Source organism: Zeus faber (genome assembly GCF_960531495.2).
Source record: "Zeus faber genome assembly, chromosome: 14".
NCBI classification, from domain to species: domain Eukaryota; kingdom Metazoa; phylum Chordata; class Actinopteri; order Zeiformes; family Zeidae; genus Zeus; species Zeus faber.
This window is the reverse complement of record NC_137200.1, coordinates 27,540,736-27,556,586: the sequence shown is the minus strand read 5'-3', so window position 1 is coordinate 27,556,586 and position 15,851 is coordinate 27,540,736. Positions and strand designations below refer to the sequence as shown.

The window sequence follows — 15,851 nt, the reverse complement described above, 5'->3', positions numbered from 1 at the left end:
CAGAAAGCTTTACACATTGTAAATGAAAATGGAAACAACCGTCGAGGACTATTTTAGGTGTGGTTTCACACAGTGTGAGCTGTTGTTGTTACTGGGAGAATGGCGGCGTATTCAACTAACCCTAACCCATCCCCGGGGAGAACTCAGTCCAACAATCATCTCGGGCGGAGACGAAGCAAGATGGATGACGCGCCGACCGCTTCAACAGGTTGACAACATAGTTATCGGGGGATGCACCCCCAATGTCGGATGACCGTGAAACTGCTAATGGAGGGGAATGGAGTGAATTTACTATGTAACAGTCGTCCCCCAAACAGTCTGTGGCATGTGTGGCTGTGCCGATGGCTTCTCTTTAAGGAATTCTGGCTTGGCAGGCTATTTTACAAGCGCTGTCACCATTAATAATGGATGAGGAAAGAAAGAAAGAAAGAAAGAAAGAAAGAAAGAAAGAAAGAAAGAAAGAGAGAGAGAGAGAGGGAGGGAGGACTCATCTCCTCCTCTCCTTGTCTCCTCACCCCCTTTCTTCTTTTTCACTCTCTTCCTCGCCCCTCATCTCTTCTCTACTGTCCTTTCCTGTTTTTCGTCTCTCCACTGAACCCCTGTCTGTCCTTCATCTCCTCTCCCTCCTGCATCTCCATCTCCTTCCCTCTCCTTTCCTCTCCTTCTCTCTCCTTCCCTCTCCTTCCCCCTCCTTCCCTCCCCTCTCCTTTCCTTGCCGCTGCTGCATGAAGGAGGCCACCTCTGCTTCACCCGTCTAGTTTCGTCTCCTCCAGAGCGTCTCCTGTCAGGCTGAGTTCTCTCCCGGGATGGATGGTGGGACACACTGCGGCACCAGTGTGTGTGGACCGTTGACCAAAGTCACCAAATAATAATAATAATAATAATAAAAAAAATAAAGATTGTGACGACGGATTCGGGGCGGGGAACCGGGCTCAGGCGTGGGAGATCCCGGCGACACACGTGTTTCATGACGGCGTGTGGTTGTCACAGGTGCGGAGGACAGTGAGAGCTGCGAGAACAGGAACGGCGCCGCCAGCGCTCTGCTGCACATCGACGAGTCGGACGGCGTCGACGAGATGAACCGACAACGCAGCAAGAACAAGAGACGATCCGAGCCTCGCCACGTCCAGACAGGTGACCGACGGGCCGGGGGGTTCTCATGTGTCTGAACATGTTTGATCAATTGAGGTTTAATCATAGGGTAAAATTTGCACTGACATCTCGAGGATAAGAGCATAAAAATCCAAAAATAAATACGGATCGAAGACGTTGAAGTGCAGTTTGAAACAAGATAGTTCTCGCCACGTGGCGTCCATTTCCCCCCCCCCCCCTTAGTGGAACTCACCGCCTTTCCCCCTCTCTCCCCTCCAGCCATCATCATCGGTCCGTACGGCCAGCCCCTGACGGTGTACCCCTGCATGCTCTGCGGCAAGAAGTTCAAGTCGAGAGGCTTCCTCAAGCGCCACACCAAGAACCACCACCAGGACGTCCTGACCCGGAAGAAGTACCAGTGCACGGACTGCGACTTCACCACCAACAAGAAGGCCAGCCTGCACAACCACATGGAGGTGCACACGCTGAGCAGCAAGGCCCCGTACGAGTGCGAGATGTGCGGCAAGGAGTTCCACCAGCAGGCGGCGCTGTTCTCCCACCGGCTGCAGCACCACCACCGGGAGCCCAAGGGCCAGGCGCCGGCACTGCCGGCGCCGCCGCCCACCAAGATGCACAAGTGCAAGTTCTGTGACTATGAGACGGCGGAGCAGGGGCTGCTCAACCGCCACCTGCTGGCGGTGCACAGCAAGAGCTTCCCCCACATCTGCGTCGAGTGCGGCAAGGGCTTCCGGCACCCGTCCGAGCTGAAGAAGCACATGCGCACGCACACGGGGGAGAAGCCGTACTCCTGCCTCTACTGCGACTACAAGTCGGCCGACTCCTCCAACCTGAAGACGCACATCAAGACGAAACACAGCAAGGAGATGCCGTTCAAGTGCGAGCGCTGCTTCCAGACCTTCGCCGAGGAGGAGGAGCTGGTGCAGCACGGGCTGACGCACGAGGAGAACAAGACGCACCACTGCGACCACTGTGACCACAAGAGCTCCAACTCTAGCGACCTGAAGCGCCACATCATCTCCGTTCACACCAAGGACTACCCGCACAAGTGCGCCGTGTGCGGCAAGGGCTTCCACCGACCGTCCGAGCTGAAGAAGCACTCGACGTCGCACCGCACCAAGAAGCTCCACCAGTGCCGACACTGTAACTTCAAGATCGCCGACCCCTTCGTGCTCAGCCGCCACATCCTCTCGGTCCACACCAAGGAGCAGCAGGCCTCGCCGGAGAAGGCGGAGGTCAAGCGGGTGGCGGAGACGCCGGCCCCGGTCGCGTCCTCCAAGAAGGCCGCGGCCGGCGCCGCGAGCGGCCCGGCGGCGACCCCGGCCCGCGTCAGCGCCGCCAGCCTGGCCAGCAGCGTGACGGTGGTGATCGGGAAGGGGCAGAAGGAGCGCCGCATTTACCAATGCCAGTACTGTGACTATAGCACCGGCGACGCCTCGGGCTTCAAGCGCCACGTCATCTCCATCCACACCAAGGATTACCCCCACCGCTGCGAGATCTGCTCCAAAGGCTTCCGGCGGCCCTCCGAGAAGAACCAGCACATCATGCGCCACCACAAGGACGTGGTGCAGGCGGACTGACGGACGGGGCCGAGCGCCGCGCCACCGTAAAAAAAAAAAAAAAAAAAAAAAAAGACACCGGGTCCCCGCCGCGCCCCCCCCCCCTCATCGCACAGCTGTTCCTCCCGTTTCCAGCGCTGCACTTAGTGACGTGCGGCCGCTGCACTTACTGTTTTATCGTTTGTCTTTCGTTTATGACCTTGGGCCCCAAGTTGAGTTGAGAAATGTAAAGACGTGTACATAACATGAGGCCTCCGTCAGGAGAGCCCGCGGAGCCAGGACCCTCTGACTGCATGTCCCTCGCTGGTCACAGTGCATGGCAGCGTGTGCAGACGTCTCCGGTATCCATGTAGATACACATTTGTATTATTATTATTTTTTTAAATCTTTTTATTTTATTTTTTGTTTTTTATTTACCAAACGGCAAATCGTCTCTAGATCGTCCTCATTTCTTCTACCGGCCGAACGGATGCTTCTCGCGGCCGAAGAGGTTGAGGAGCCCCCGTTTCCGATAGCACTTGCCAACGAGAGAGAGAGAGAGAGAGAGAGAGAGAGAGAGAGAGAGAGAGAGAGAGAGAGAGAGAGAGAGAGAGAGAGAGAGAGAGAGAGAGAGAGAGAGAGAGAGAGAGAGAGAGAGAGAGAGAGAGAGAGAGAGAGAGAGAGAGAGAGAGAGAGAGAGAGAGAGAGAGAGAGAGAGAGACCCTCTGTGCTTCCCGCTGCTTTCAACCCGCCACCGCTCTGATCTTTCACTCTTTGCTTTGTCACTAAACCCCTTAGGAAACAATAAGTCAATAAGCTGAAGTATTGGATCCCAGTGTTGTCCCTGATGGCTCCACCGTCACACACTCTTCTAAGGTCATCATATTTACAAATGTCCCAAATGAGGAAATGAGGTCCAGATGGTGTCATTTTTAATTATGTTAAGTATGTGGACCCAGTATCGATGCTGAAACCTTTTTTTATTTGCTATTTTAATAAGAGTTGCGACGACAAGGTGTAATCCATTTTTTTTTTAAATATAGCAATACTTTTAATTGATGAACTACAAGCACGTATCTGCCTCCAGCTAATATAACGCTAGTTGGCAAAATATTATCCATTAACATCAGTATACTATTCTATGGCCTTAATAGGGATGTTATACCTGGTTCCACTGTTTTTAAGAAGCAAATTGAACTATTATGTCCCCACATACACTCTCTTTCCTCGCTGGTTTCTTTAGGCGGTAGAAAGGGAAACGTACTTGTCGACATGCAATTTCACAGGACGGTGCTGGTGGTGTATTTGTACAATTGCTTTTACTTTTATTTCACCTGTGATTATTTTGAGTTATTTTTTTATATTTATTTAATCATTTCCAGTTTGTATAGTTTTATGTGTAACTAGACTTCTATGGGACGTAAATTATTGTTTTGTACACAAATCTGTAAAAAGTGTGTAGATGTGAACACTTGACAAAAAGGCAAACAAAACTGTGTTGTTATGGATGTTCCTCAATGTATTTGTTAAAAAAAGGTAATAAAAGCAAAGTATTTTACCTGCATGTGGACGTATTTGCTAGTTCTACTGTATGGCATGTACATGGCATACTGATACTACAGAGCCAGTTTGAGCATCTCCTGTGGAATAAATGACAAACTAGCAAGCAAGTATTTTATTTTCATCATTGGTGGAAGAAGGGAACGACGTAGCCCAGCTGTAGATCCAGCGGGTGGGAGATGAAGCAGGTGTCGGGGGGGTTGAGGTGCTGGAACCACCTCTGCTCACAGGAGGACGAGGACGCTCCTCAGACCGCGGAGCACTCGCCTGGAAGGAAAAAAGGGTTGAGTGCTGGTGGGGAAACTTAAGAGCTTTTGGATTGTAAGGCCGTTGACAATACGCTGCTGCTTACTGGTGTCAAACATTTTTGTGTTTTGTTTATTACCGTTTTTGGGGAGGATGGCAATATTCTCAGCCAAAATGCCGGTGTCCAGAGAGAACTGCCTGAACTTCTCCAGCAGCTCTGAGCTCAGGTCTTTCCCCCGGCCTGGGAGAAACGGGAATCAGACGTGGAATAGTCAAATGACTCAAGGGAAATGTGGTTGACGCTGTGTAGTAAGTTGTGAGTAAATACCGTATAGTTTGTTGAGGACGGTGGTGGTTCCCCCCTGTGTCTTGACGGTGTAGATCAGAGCGTACTCGTCGTACTTCACGTCGACCACGCGCATGTCGTTCTCGTTGTTGAATTCTGACCCGAGGGAGAGGGCTCAGTGAATGAACTGCTTTTGTGTGGGAGTGGGTGTGTGTGTGTGTGTGTGTGTGTGCGCGTTCACACGCTCTTCACTACCCGCTCGGGGTCTTAACTCACGCTCGCTCCTCAGGGTGAATTTCCCGGGGAGGTTGGTCTTCTTGGCCAGGTGGTTCATCCTCCAGCAGGAGCCGTCGGAGCTGGAAAGTGACGCAGGTCGGGGTTGACCTTCCGTACTGAGTTCACGTCCTTATTTCTGACGGACGGCTCTCAGATTGACTTTAAAATGGTCTTTATTTATTTTGCATCGTTTTGAGTCTGACACCTGGCACCTCGACTGCTAGTCACCTCTGACCAGGTGTACGGCAAACAGTCACTCAGTCACAGCAAACAGTCACTTAGTGAAATATAGGAGTGAACGACTCGAATCCCCCCGTTGGATAGAAGAGTAGAGCCCAACAGGTGGATGCAGGGGAGGTGGAGGGAGAGCAGCAAAGCAGGCAGTAAAGCAGGCAGCAAAGCAGGCAGGGCAAGAGGCTGCTTCAATAGGCCGGTCATTTAGGCGTGGAAGCATGTGGCGGAATTAGGTTGTCTGACAGAACTAGCTACTCCTCATTAATTGATGTGTTTTTGTTGACATGCACTCGATGAAAATACCACCATAACATTCTTGATGTACTATTTAATATATATAACATTAAATAACATATTATATTATGTTACATTAAATTATATTGCATTACATTACATTGTATTACATTACACTACATTTATATTATATTACATTATATAACATTACTTTATATTATGTTACATTACATTACATTATATTATATCATTACATTATATTACACATCACGTTACATAAAATGGCATCACATTATATAACATTACATTGTATTGCATTACATTAAATTACATCACATTACATTATATTACATTACATTGTATTACATTACATATATCATATTACATCATATATTATATAACATATTACATTATATTACATTATATTGTATTACATAAATATTACATTATATTATATACAATTATATCATTACATGATATTATATTACATTACATTATATTATATTATATAAAATTATATCATTACATTATATTATATTACATTACATTATATTATATTATATAAAATTACATCATTACATTATATTATATTACATTACATTATATTATATCTTATATTATATATAACATTTCATTATATGACTCTTTATGTTACATTACATTCAATTTCATTCAATTACATTACATTGCATTACATTATATTACATTGCATTACATTACATTATATTACATTATATTACATTGATGTTATTATACCTTTGACCTTTGTCTGTGCTTCCCTCTGTGCACTTACTTCAGACTGGCGTAAGACATCTCCAGGTCCCCATTAGCAGTGGGTGTCAGCATGGCGGTGCCCATCTTCATGTTGGCGCGGTGGTCTACAAACCATTGGGCATTTGTGGCAAATCCAATCAAATACCATTTCCCTGTCACCTGGAAAGATAGAAAGCCAGGGGGTTCGTTGGTTGATTTCAAGCACACACACACACACACAGATATTTCAATAAAAATCTTATAGGTACAGCAAACAGAGAAAGAAAAAAAGTCAGGGTTTAAAAATGACAATAAGAATATATTGACCGCCTGAACTAGTCACCAACAAACCTCATTTACTGGAGCTTTTCTACTGTTTCGGTCACTCTGAACGCTTCGTTTCTCCCTTCATATTTATGCTGACACAATGACCTGATGGCCAGTGGTCGTCAGGATCGCCTCCACCACACAGTGCATGTCAATAACTGCTCGGTGAAGGGGAGGACAAATCTGAAACAAACGCCGACTGAGTCCACGTCCCCGCTACAAAATCAGCCTGGCGCGTCAAATCTCAGCAGAGAACGTATGAGTCTCTACATAAAGATGCAGAGGCGACGATAATGCACCAGAAAGGGCATCATTAAACACGAGCTATGTAACCCACATCTAGAAGGGCCAATTTAATAAATACGCCGTAAAAACTGTGAATTTTCAAAGATTTTGTGTTGAAAATTAATGGGTTGGCATGAAGGTCAGATTTAATCCTCTAAAATACAGAAATATTAGTTATTTAGATTATATCATAATTCATCAAATCTTGATTAATTGTTGATTAATAATTTGGCAGCATTTATTTTATACATTTTTAAAAGTAGTCGGTAAGGCATAAAAGCTGCTTTGGTAACGCCACGTGACTTTCTTACCCTGTGTAAGTTGAAGTTTTCGTGAGGCAGGACCTCGGCAGTGACAACCCAGGAGCAGAGCACTGCTCCCAGCATTCCCAGCAACGCGGTCGTCATGGCAGCAGAAGGGTGTGTGTGTGTGGACTGAGCGCTCGGCGCCCGGCGCGGTCTTTTATAGTGCAGTGGGAGTTGGTGTAAAGTCAACGCCCTCCCCCCCTCCGACGCACACGCACACACACGCGCACGCACACACACGCGCACACACACACACACACACACACACAAACACACATGCACTTACATACATGCACACAAACCCCCCCGGGCTGGAATAGGTTCAAACATGCAAAGAGTTTCCACCTAATCATAACAAGGCCTATACCTTCAGCTACATAAGTGAATGTGTCCTCTAGTGTGTGCGTGTGTGCGTGCGTTCGTGTGTGAGTGTGTGTGTGATGCTACTAACCCACATTTTAACTAACCCACAATTCAAATCAAACCCTCTCCCAGTCGTGGAGTTTAAACTTCTGGCTGGTGGCTGGTGAAGTGGCCTTGCAGCACCTCCAGGAGCCACGCCGCCAAAATGTAAAAAAAACAACAACAAAAAAAACAAAACCCATGGAAAACAGACCCTGACCAACAAAGCCGAGGCTGCTCTCTGGTGGTTTCGGTCAAATAGAGACCAGAGAATCAAATTCACCTGTCAGCAGATACTACAGTGAACACAGAGCACTGTAACAAAGGCCCTGTGTGTGTGTGTGAATGTGTGTGTGCGTGCGCGTGTGTCCTGTGTATTCCAACGGGCAGCTGAGGCATTAAAGCATGATGGGGCTTTCAAAGGAGACCAGTCAAGGAGAGGAGCCGGTGCCCCCCTGACGTGTCTCAGGTCCAGGCTTGCTGCTCCACAGCCCAGCAGGTGAACTCTGAACGGCCCTGGAGGGCGGGACCCAGCCTGGGGGGAGGCATAAAAACGCCCCATGCGTCCGGGAGCGATGCTGGCCAGGTATCTGATTTTCCTATCCGCTCCCATGGGGACTCTCCTGTTTCCTAATAAAATGTTTACTCCACACTAGATGCCTCAGAAGATGTGAGCATTAAAAAAAAAAAAAAAAAAAAAAAAAAAATGCAAATACATGAAGTTGTAGACGTTCACCGGCGGTGATCACCGTCCTGAGTTTTGTTTGGCCCCGATCCAGACACAACGAACAGACGAGGTTTTCTTCAGGAAAGTTTTTTTAGACAAGGCTCCTACTTGTCTCGAAGGCATTTGGAAGCTCTCACGACACGGCACGACACGACACGAAGGCATAGATTCCCAGCGATGAGTCAAACAGCCGAGTTTCCGTCCGCCTTGAGTGTTTGCGTCTGTGATTTAATTCCTCATCCACTGATCCAAAAACGGCAGATTCAAACCAGGGCCGCTGCAAGTGTTTTGTCCAATACGGAAGGCATGATGATCCAGCGGAGCCACCAGAGCGCCCTGAAGAACAACTGATGTGTGCATTATGCCTATGTTAAATTGCATTACCTACACGCATGGGGCATCTAGTAGTATGTTGATGAAAACTCGGGATCGCAAGGTGATTTTCGAGTCTGATGGGGCCGTACGTCCAAACAGTAACAGCCTTCACAGAACCGGAACACCTCCCTATGGACCTAATGGAGAGAACCCCAAGTTATTTGTCGGTCCAGAAAAACCAACTCCTACACTTCTCTGAAAGTGGGTGTGTCACAAGTCTCCTCTCGGTTACGTGGGCAGAGACGGACCAGGAGGCCGGTCGAACTGAAAGGAGCCTTAGCCGGGCATTGATTCAGACAAAAATGAAGTAAAACGGGACGAGTGCAGTCTGGAGTGGGAGACTGGCCTCGCTGTCAGAGCGAGGTGAAACCACTGCAGCTTTTAAAGACTCTCTTCACAGTGGAACCTGACCGTCAATCTCCCCCTAAAGACTCAAAGAGGTGAGTTTCATTGAGAGTGATTTAAATGTATATTAAATTTTAAATTAGTTTAACCTGACAAAATGATATCCATTTGTGAATTGACAAGAGGTTCTTTATTTCATTGGGACATTTTCACACTGACAAATAATAAATATATCTATGATAATAAAGCAATATGACCACTGAATAGCTGAAAAACGCTAATTAATCAAACCATCTTGAAGATTGAAGATCAAGTTTAATTTTTGTAAAAGCTTCTACACTGTAGCATCCTGCGCTGTGAGAGGTACCTCCCTCTACTCCTGTATTAAAAATGATTTACTGGTGCTAGACTAAGTTGGGGAGGCTGGAGGGAGGACTGGCCGAAGCCTCGCCCATGGTGAGGAACTCCACCCAGTTGTGGAGGAAGCCGCGGGAATACTCCCCCGTGTGGACGGCCAGTCCAAACAGGCGGCTGTGGGCGGTGTGGTTCCTCAGAGCCAGCTGAGCCTCCCGCTCCGTCACGTTCAGGCTGATGTTGACGACTTGCAGCGCAAGGAGGTGGAGCAACCCTCCGGTGACTATACTGCTGTACCAGGCACAGGTGAAGCAAAGAGCTGTGCTGCAAACAAAGTACATCATTAGAATAGTTGATAAATATATATATATATATTCACAAATAGAGTGCTCCAAATTGACAATAATACATAATTATTACAAATGCTCACTTGCATTCAATATGCAAACCATTGTTTATTAGAAGAAGTTGTGGGAACAAATAGTATTTTCAGATGTACTGAATTAACATGAAGACAGAAAGAAAAATTCAAAATGAATAAACATCCTATAACATATACAGCATATGTTTGTTTGTGGGGTTTTTTTTTTTAACTATTACAAAATCTATGGCTTTCCTTATGCATGTCCCCTGAAGAGTACTTAATATATTAAAATAATTTGCATGTGACTAACAAACTCTTTAATTAAGAGAGCATTTAGGAAAAAAAAAAAATCACACTTTCAATCCATACATCAATGATCCTCACATGAAAACTTTGGATGTTTGTGTAATTCAACGTGTCATTTGGTGGTATTTTTAGTGAATAGAACTAAGAAAATGCTCTAATATTTAGATAATTCTTTGTACCCTTTTCTGCAGAAGTAATGTGTGGGTGTATATGCGGCTTGGGAGTGTACAGGAGGTGTACCTATACTGACTGTAGACCCCGGGGCAGTAGAAGAGAGCCGTGAGCGGGTGCTGCCCGGGACACAGGCTGCCCAGCACCACGCTGATCCCGTACAGGGAGGTCAACGAAAACACCCACAGCGTCAACAGGAAGCTGCGGTGGTTGGCCTGGCCCACGCAGCTGTTCATCCTGCGGAGCCTCGCCGGACACAACACAAGGTCTCATCCATCCCAGTACGATAAAAGAATCATCCACATAAGCGCCACGTGATGAGTTCGATATGATACGCTCTCTCTGCTGGGTGCGCTGTGAACTGGTCTCTACAAAATGATGCAACCACTATGGAATTCACGTGCACATCGGCAATTTTAATTTCATCTTAAATGGAAACGACGGCACCTTAACCTGTTGAAAGTTAAAGATTGGAACACCCTGAGGTCTCCTGTCTGTTTTTCATTGATTGGAGACGATTCCAATTCATACCGTAGCCCAGTTTACAAGGTAAATTAACCACTTCATGCTCCATCCAATAATGTGGCTGTGTTTTAGGCAGACATACAGCACGCCAATGGATTTAGTTGAATTTTGACTTTAAGTTAGAATGGGGCAAATTGAGCAACCATAAATAAACCTTAAAGCTCGTATGGGTGTCGGGGCCACGTAAAACCAATACAAACACCTCTGATAAGGTCACTCAGATAGGTATCTTCTATTTGATGTGATAGAGTCACGGGGGCTGCAACAGCAACGACGTAAAAAAAATAACACTTCAGAAGTGATCCGAAATGAAATGGTGCATTGATGAGAAAAAATGTTCCAAACAAATAACTGTCCAATGAAATTGTACATATTTTAAATGATTTCAGCGTATTCGGGGGCTGACGGGAGTGTTGGGATTGGATACGATAAGTTCACTATTTTTCAACCCTGTCCTTATTAAAATGGTATTCCCCATAATTTATAACTGGTCACAGTACAACCTCGCTGAATGCTGTACGATTCAAAACTTACCACTCTGCTGCAGGTTCTCACTGAGCTTACATGCCGTCCAATGGGGCAAAGGTTCAAGCCTTAAACAAATATTAAATCTTCTTACAATACACAAATATGTGTATTGTAATGAATTGTGTACACATTTTTTCCCCCACCACTGTCATTGAAGTGTGACCGAGAACAAAAAAGCAGTCTTCTATACCTTCTGTTAAAGATAATTGGCTGTTAAAGAACCATGACGCAAGCTCTATTTACGACATGTAGAACCTTGTAAATGACCAAAGCCAAATCAAAAGCATAAAATGAACGCCACTGAAATGACAGGTAACCTTCTTAGCGAGCGACTACAGCGAGTGACTGACCCACCAGATACAGTGGTGGTCCAGGCGCCGAACACAGGATCCACAGATTCGGCAATGTCCCGCACGTGGAGGACGCATCACTTTGCACACCGGACACCTGCTGCCTCTGACGGTCAAGGCCTCCGACTGGGCCCTGTCATCGGTTCTCACCGCATTGCCTGCCCCGATTTGAAGAGGGGAAGCCTTGTCGCGCTCTCTGGGGTGACCGGTCAGAGAGCCACCTGCCGCCGGAGGACTCCTCACAAAACCCGGCCCTCTCTTGGCGTGAACCAGAGAGACGATGGTGAGCACGGCCCCGGCGGTCACGGTGAAGGCCTGCAGCTGACTGACGTCCCCGCGGGGCAGGATCTCCGTGATGAAGAGGTAGTACATGTAGGCCAGGGAGTAGAGGGCCAGCGTGAGGAAGAAGAGGGTGCGCCTCTTCTTGCGATGCGTGGTGTAGTAGTACCACAGCATCACGCCGGGTAGAGCCGTCAGAACGACCACACCCAGCAGGAAGTGCAGCGCGGCGACTCGAAGTAGGAGCGGCAGCAGAACCAGAGCGGGAACCATGGAGAACTCCAGCTTGTCGATCATGCCGAGCACCTGCGAACTATGGCTGTTCCCTTGCGGCTTCCCTCTTAGCCATCTAACGAAGACAAAGAGTGGTACATTTTTCATCTAGCTGCACTTACTTAAAGTCATTGGGACCATGTCTAGTTTTGAGGGATCACAGGGCTGAGGGAACATGCAAATATATTTCCCCCCATATAATCAGTTTAGGAGACTTTGGATTTTTACTCCACTACATATCAGCAAAAAAAAAAAAAAAAAGATGTGTAGCTTGCAGAGATAGTTCTGTCAGACAACTTGACAGCGCCACATGCTTCCACACCCTTATGGGTCGGCCTACTTAAGCAGCCAGTCCCACCTGTCTTACCTGCTTCAGGGTCTATGAAACTGCTGATTTAGGACTGCTCTTCAGTAATTAATCAGGCCCATATCCTTTTTACCTAAATTACTATGCTGCTATACTACATGAGCACTCATCTGCAGAAAAAGAGGCGCAGCAGCAGTTAATGAAGAATTATTTTCTCTGCTACACCAGGGCTTCAAGTTTAATACTTAGTACATTTAAGAGGAAGTATAAATATACTTTTACTTAAGTGTGATTATTTACATTCTTTCAATTCCACTCGTAAATTGGAGTCAGGGTGTTTCTAATTTGACTCAAGTGAAGGGTCTGAGTTCTTCTTCCACGTCTCACCTGCGACAGGCTTCATCCAGGTCTTCACAGTTGCAGCAGCGTCCATGTTGGTGGACATCACACTCGCAGCAGCACATCGGGTCCTCGGGTTCAGGAGGCTTTAACTTCTCCCACTTCATAACGGCGTGCTAAGGATACATTCAAAGGTTTATCGTAAAACGGCCGTCAAAACTATACAAAAAACAAACAAAAACATTACAGCACGCTTACAAGATTTGGCCTTCATTGGCCAGTTACAGTACCTTGCACACCTCCAGGATTAGTAGTAGTCTAAGCAATGAAACAGGTGAAAACAATAGAATGAAAGTTAAGCAATAAAACTAATACCATTAAGCAATCCATAACAATCCCCCTGAACAAAAAGGTCTTATTGACCGATGTCTTTTCCCTGCACTTGTGTTATACATTGGTGATTTAATATGCACTCACTGCAAACCACATGGGCCTCAGAATACCAGCCTGCGCTCACAGACGCACTTTAGTTTCATAGTTACAGGCGTCGTTCATTCTTCGGCAATTGCTTGGATCCTCGTGCGCTAGGGGGCCTCGTGAATGTGTGTGGCTTCATTTTTTTTTTTTTTCATAGAAACAAAAACTGTCACAGGTTAAGTGCAGATTTTTCAGATTTATCAAAGTCCTCTTCCTTGGATCAAAAGATTGGAGGACACGGATTACACAGATTATTACAGTCATTGCTGCAAAGCAAGAACTTTAATGTTGGGGGACTTGAGGGTTCGATGCCAGGTGAGCTTTTGAAAGCCGGCAACACAGGGGCGTGTGTTAAAGTGCCTGGAGACCAGGGCTCAGCGTCAAGGTGACCTGTTGCCGTGACGCTGCCGTCACAAGTCCAAGCCCTTTTTCCATCCATGTCAGCATCGATACAGGCTGCAGAATGAGGACTTGAGTGTTCGGTGCCAGGTGGTCCTCTGAAAGCCGGCGACGCATGTGCGCGTTCAAAAGTGCCCAGAGACCACGGCTGACCGTGAAGGTGAACTGGATGCCTGATGGTTCAGATGCTACCAGCACAGGTTCTAGTCAATCAGCTTCGAGACTCAGTGGCACAGAGAGATAAGTCGTTGGATGAGAACTTCAGCGCTGGAGGGCTTCAGGGTTTGGTTTCCGGATGAGGTTTTGAAAGCTGGCATCACAAGTGCATGTTGAAGAGTGCCTGGAGACCAAGGCCGGTTATCTGGTGGCATGATGGTGTTGTAACCATGTCCGTGGATGTCGGGCAGGCGGCAATGTTACAGTTGACATAATTACAAGTAGGAGTATGTGTAGTCTTGAACATTAAGTCCTTGATTCTATTTGGAATGATATATTTATCAGGTAACAGAAACAAAGTGTTCCAATGTTTTCTATTAAAATGGAATCCATTTGTATTTACTGTATATGTAGGTGTACTAAGAGGCAAAAAAAAAAAAAAATAAGCTAAAACTACAGTTAATCCAACTTCATTTAATCAACTGTAGATTTTTGGGCATTTTCAATGGCTCATTTAAATTCATTCGATGAATGTCTCTTAGATATTAGATCTGCTCTCGCTAGATATAATTGTATTTAATTGACACAGGTTTCCCAGTTAGGCCAATTCCCTGAGTGTTCATTTCCTTTGTTGAAACAAGGCCATGGTGTCCAAAGGGAAAACTATCTGGGCCAACAAACCCATGCAGGTCCTTTTTATGCTGGTGAAAACTCATTAGCTTTATTTTTTAATCTATCTACCTATACACACATGATCTGTCAGTATTTGTAGTTTGTCTATTTTTTAGATGAATTATGACCTATTCTATAACAACTGTCACTCATACGGAACATTTATAGCAGAACAAAAAGGTATAAACGCCAACTTAAATGATAATAGATTGACATGCAGATTAGACATTTCTCATCAACTAACGATTAGTAAAAGATTTGCATATTGCGTATTCTAAAAAAAAAACAATTAACAATTAGGACAAAGCTTATGCAGAGCATTACAAATAAGGTCACAATGTCAGATTAAACATGCCTCACCTTAACCTACCTTTAACTTGCTGAACGGCAATCCAAGATCAGATCTTTTCTTTCCAGTCAAAAGTTATGTGACGTATGACCAAAAAGAACTGGAAAGGACTCCTTGCTCTTTGGCTGCGGGAAAGTAGTCACCAGAACCTCAACCCCCGTCCGGTCACGCATAGCTCGGCTCTGATTTATCGCTTGTATCATTTACCATGGCTGTACGGTGGGACAAGGTTGGTAAATATAGGTGCCAAAGTTGTGACCACAGAGGCTCCCCAATCCCTTTGCAGCTGCGAGGAAGAGAGTGGGTTGTTCAAAGGTCCGACAGCAGCCCCGATAATCCACCCTGAGATGAATGGAGATCCATGTGGGAACTGTGACATTCAAACCGTGGAGTGGAGGGAGATGATCCACAGAGCAGCCCCACCCTCCGGCATCACGTTTCCTCCCACCAAGCAACCTGACCTCCCCGCGCACGCATGGAAGACTCTGGAAGAGTGTGCCTGATGAAAGGCAGAACCCGTGGCTCCAGTTTGGCTCCTGACAGGCGTAGCCTATAGATAATAGACTAACTTGTTCCATAGGGACTGGGTGAACATACATGGGATTTCAGGCTGGTTATTAGAAATGACAATTCAAGTTCAAGAGATTATTTGTCACATACATATTAGTTTTATGGTAGTATGCAGTACTACTAGATAGACAGAACTGTGCCAATGCATCTATTCCTTCACCTTGATCTTTTGCAGCCTTGCTCAAGTAACGGATGCCACTGTTAAATCTACTATAATGAGAAAGGAAACCATACAGCTGTGATGACATCATGACTGACTGAAGTGTGTCTCAGTGATGAAAAAGATGGGCAATTGTTCGGGCACATACTTCCACTGGATAAATTGCAAACCCAGCTGGAACAAACCATGGGTTAGGTGGGATGGGTGTCTTTGGACGTTAGCGCTAATGTCTGGACTGGAACGCAGCAGCAAATCGATGCAGAGGAAGA

The 15,851-nt window shown here is 46.1% G+C and overlaps 3 protein-coding genes across 4 annotated transcripts in view; 1 reads left to right on the top strand and 2 right to left on the bottom strand.

Annotated features, from left to right (window-relative positions):
- The window catches only part of LOC307240279 (zinc finger Y-chromosomal protein 1), a 9,640-nt gene extending 5,434 nt beyond the window's left edge, over positions 1–4,206 (top strand). For both annotated transcript variants that reach the window (XM_080014013.1, XM_080014012.1), the window contains exons 6-7: positions 991–1,134; positions 1,372–4,206. In XM_080014013.1, the coding sequence (XP_079870139.1) occupies positions 991–1,134; positions 1,372–2,690 (1,463 nt within the window). In that variant the 3' untranslated portion in view covers positions 2,691–4,206. The remainder of the gene's footprint in view (positions 1–990; positions 1,135–1,371) is intronic.
- Positions 4,207–4,308: 102 nt separating this feature from the next.
- Positions 4,309–7,273, bottom strand: LOC307240281 (lipocalin-like). The gene is made up of 6 exons (XM_080014015.1): positions 7,161–7,273; positions 6,278–6,417; positions 5,017–5,096; positions 4,783–4,896; positions 4,594–4,695; positions 4,309–4,475 (listed from the first exon to the last, which is right to left on the bottom strand). The coding sequence occupies exons 1-6, from the start codon at positions 7,254–7,256 to the stop codon at positions 4,456–4,458; spliced, it is 552 nt and encodes a 183-aa protein (XP_079870141.1). The 5' UTR covers positions 7,257–7,273; the 3' UTR covers positions 4,309–4,455.
- A 2,134-nt stretch (positions 7,274–9,407) lies between these two features.
- zdhhc23a (zDHHC palmitoyltransferase 23a) lies at positions 9,408–12,966 on the bottom strand (the record flags this gene model as incomplete). Its single annotated transcript, XM_080013385.1, has 4 exons — positions 9,408–9,681; positions 10,268–10,435; positions 11,606–12,229; positions 12,848–12,966. The coding sequence occupies 4 exons, from the start codon at positions 12,964–12,966 to the stop codon at positions 9,408–9,410; spliced, it is 1,185 nt and encodes a 394-aa protein (XP_079869511.1).
- Positions 12,967–15,851: the final 2,885 nt, after the last annotated feature.

What these genes read in the sequence shown, in the direction of transcription:
- LOC307240281 (XM_080014015.1), bottom strand. Translation starts at nt 7,256, where the DNA reads ATGACGACCGCGTTGCTGGGAATGCTGGGAGCAGTGCTCTGCTCCTGG. An exon ending in AAAACTTCAACTTACACAGG is followed by an intron (nt 6,418 to 7,160) that starts GTAAGAAAGTCA and finishes CTATCTTTCCAG; the next exon opens with GTGACAGGGAAATGGTATTT. An exon ending in CGTCCTCAACAAACTATACG is followed by an intron (nt 4,696 to 4,782) that starts GTATTTACTCAC and finishes CGTTTCTCCCAG; the next exon opens with GCCGGGGGAAAGACCTGAGC.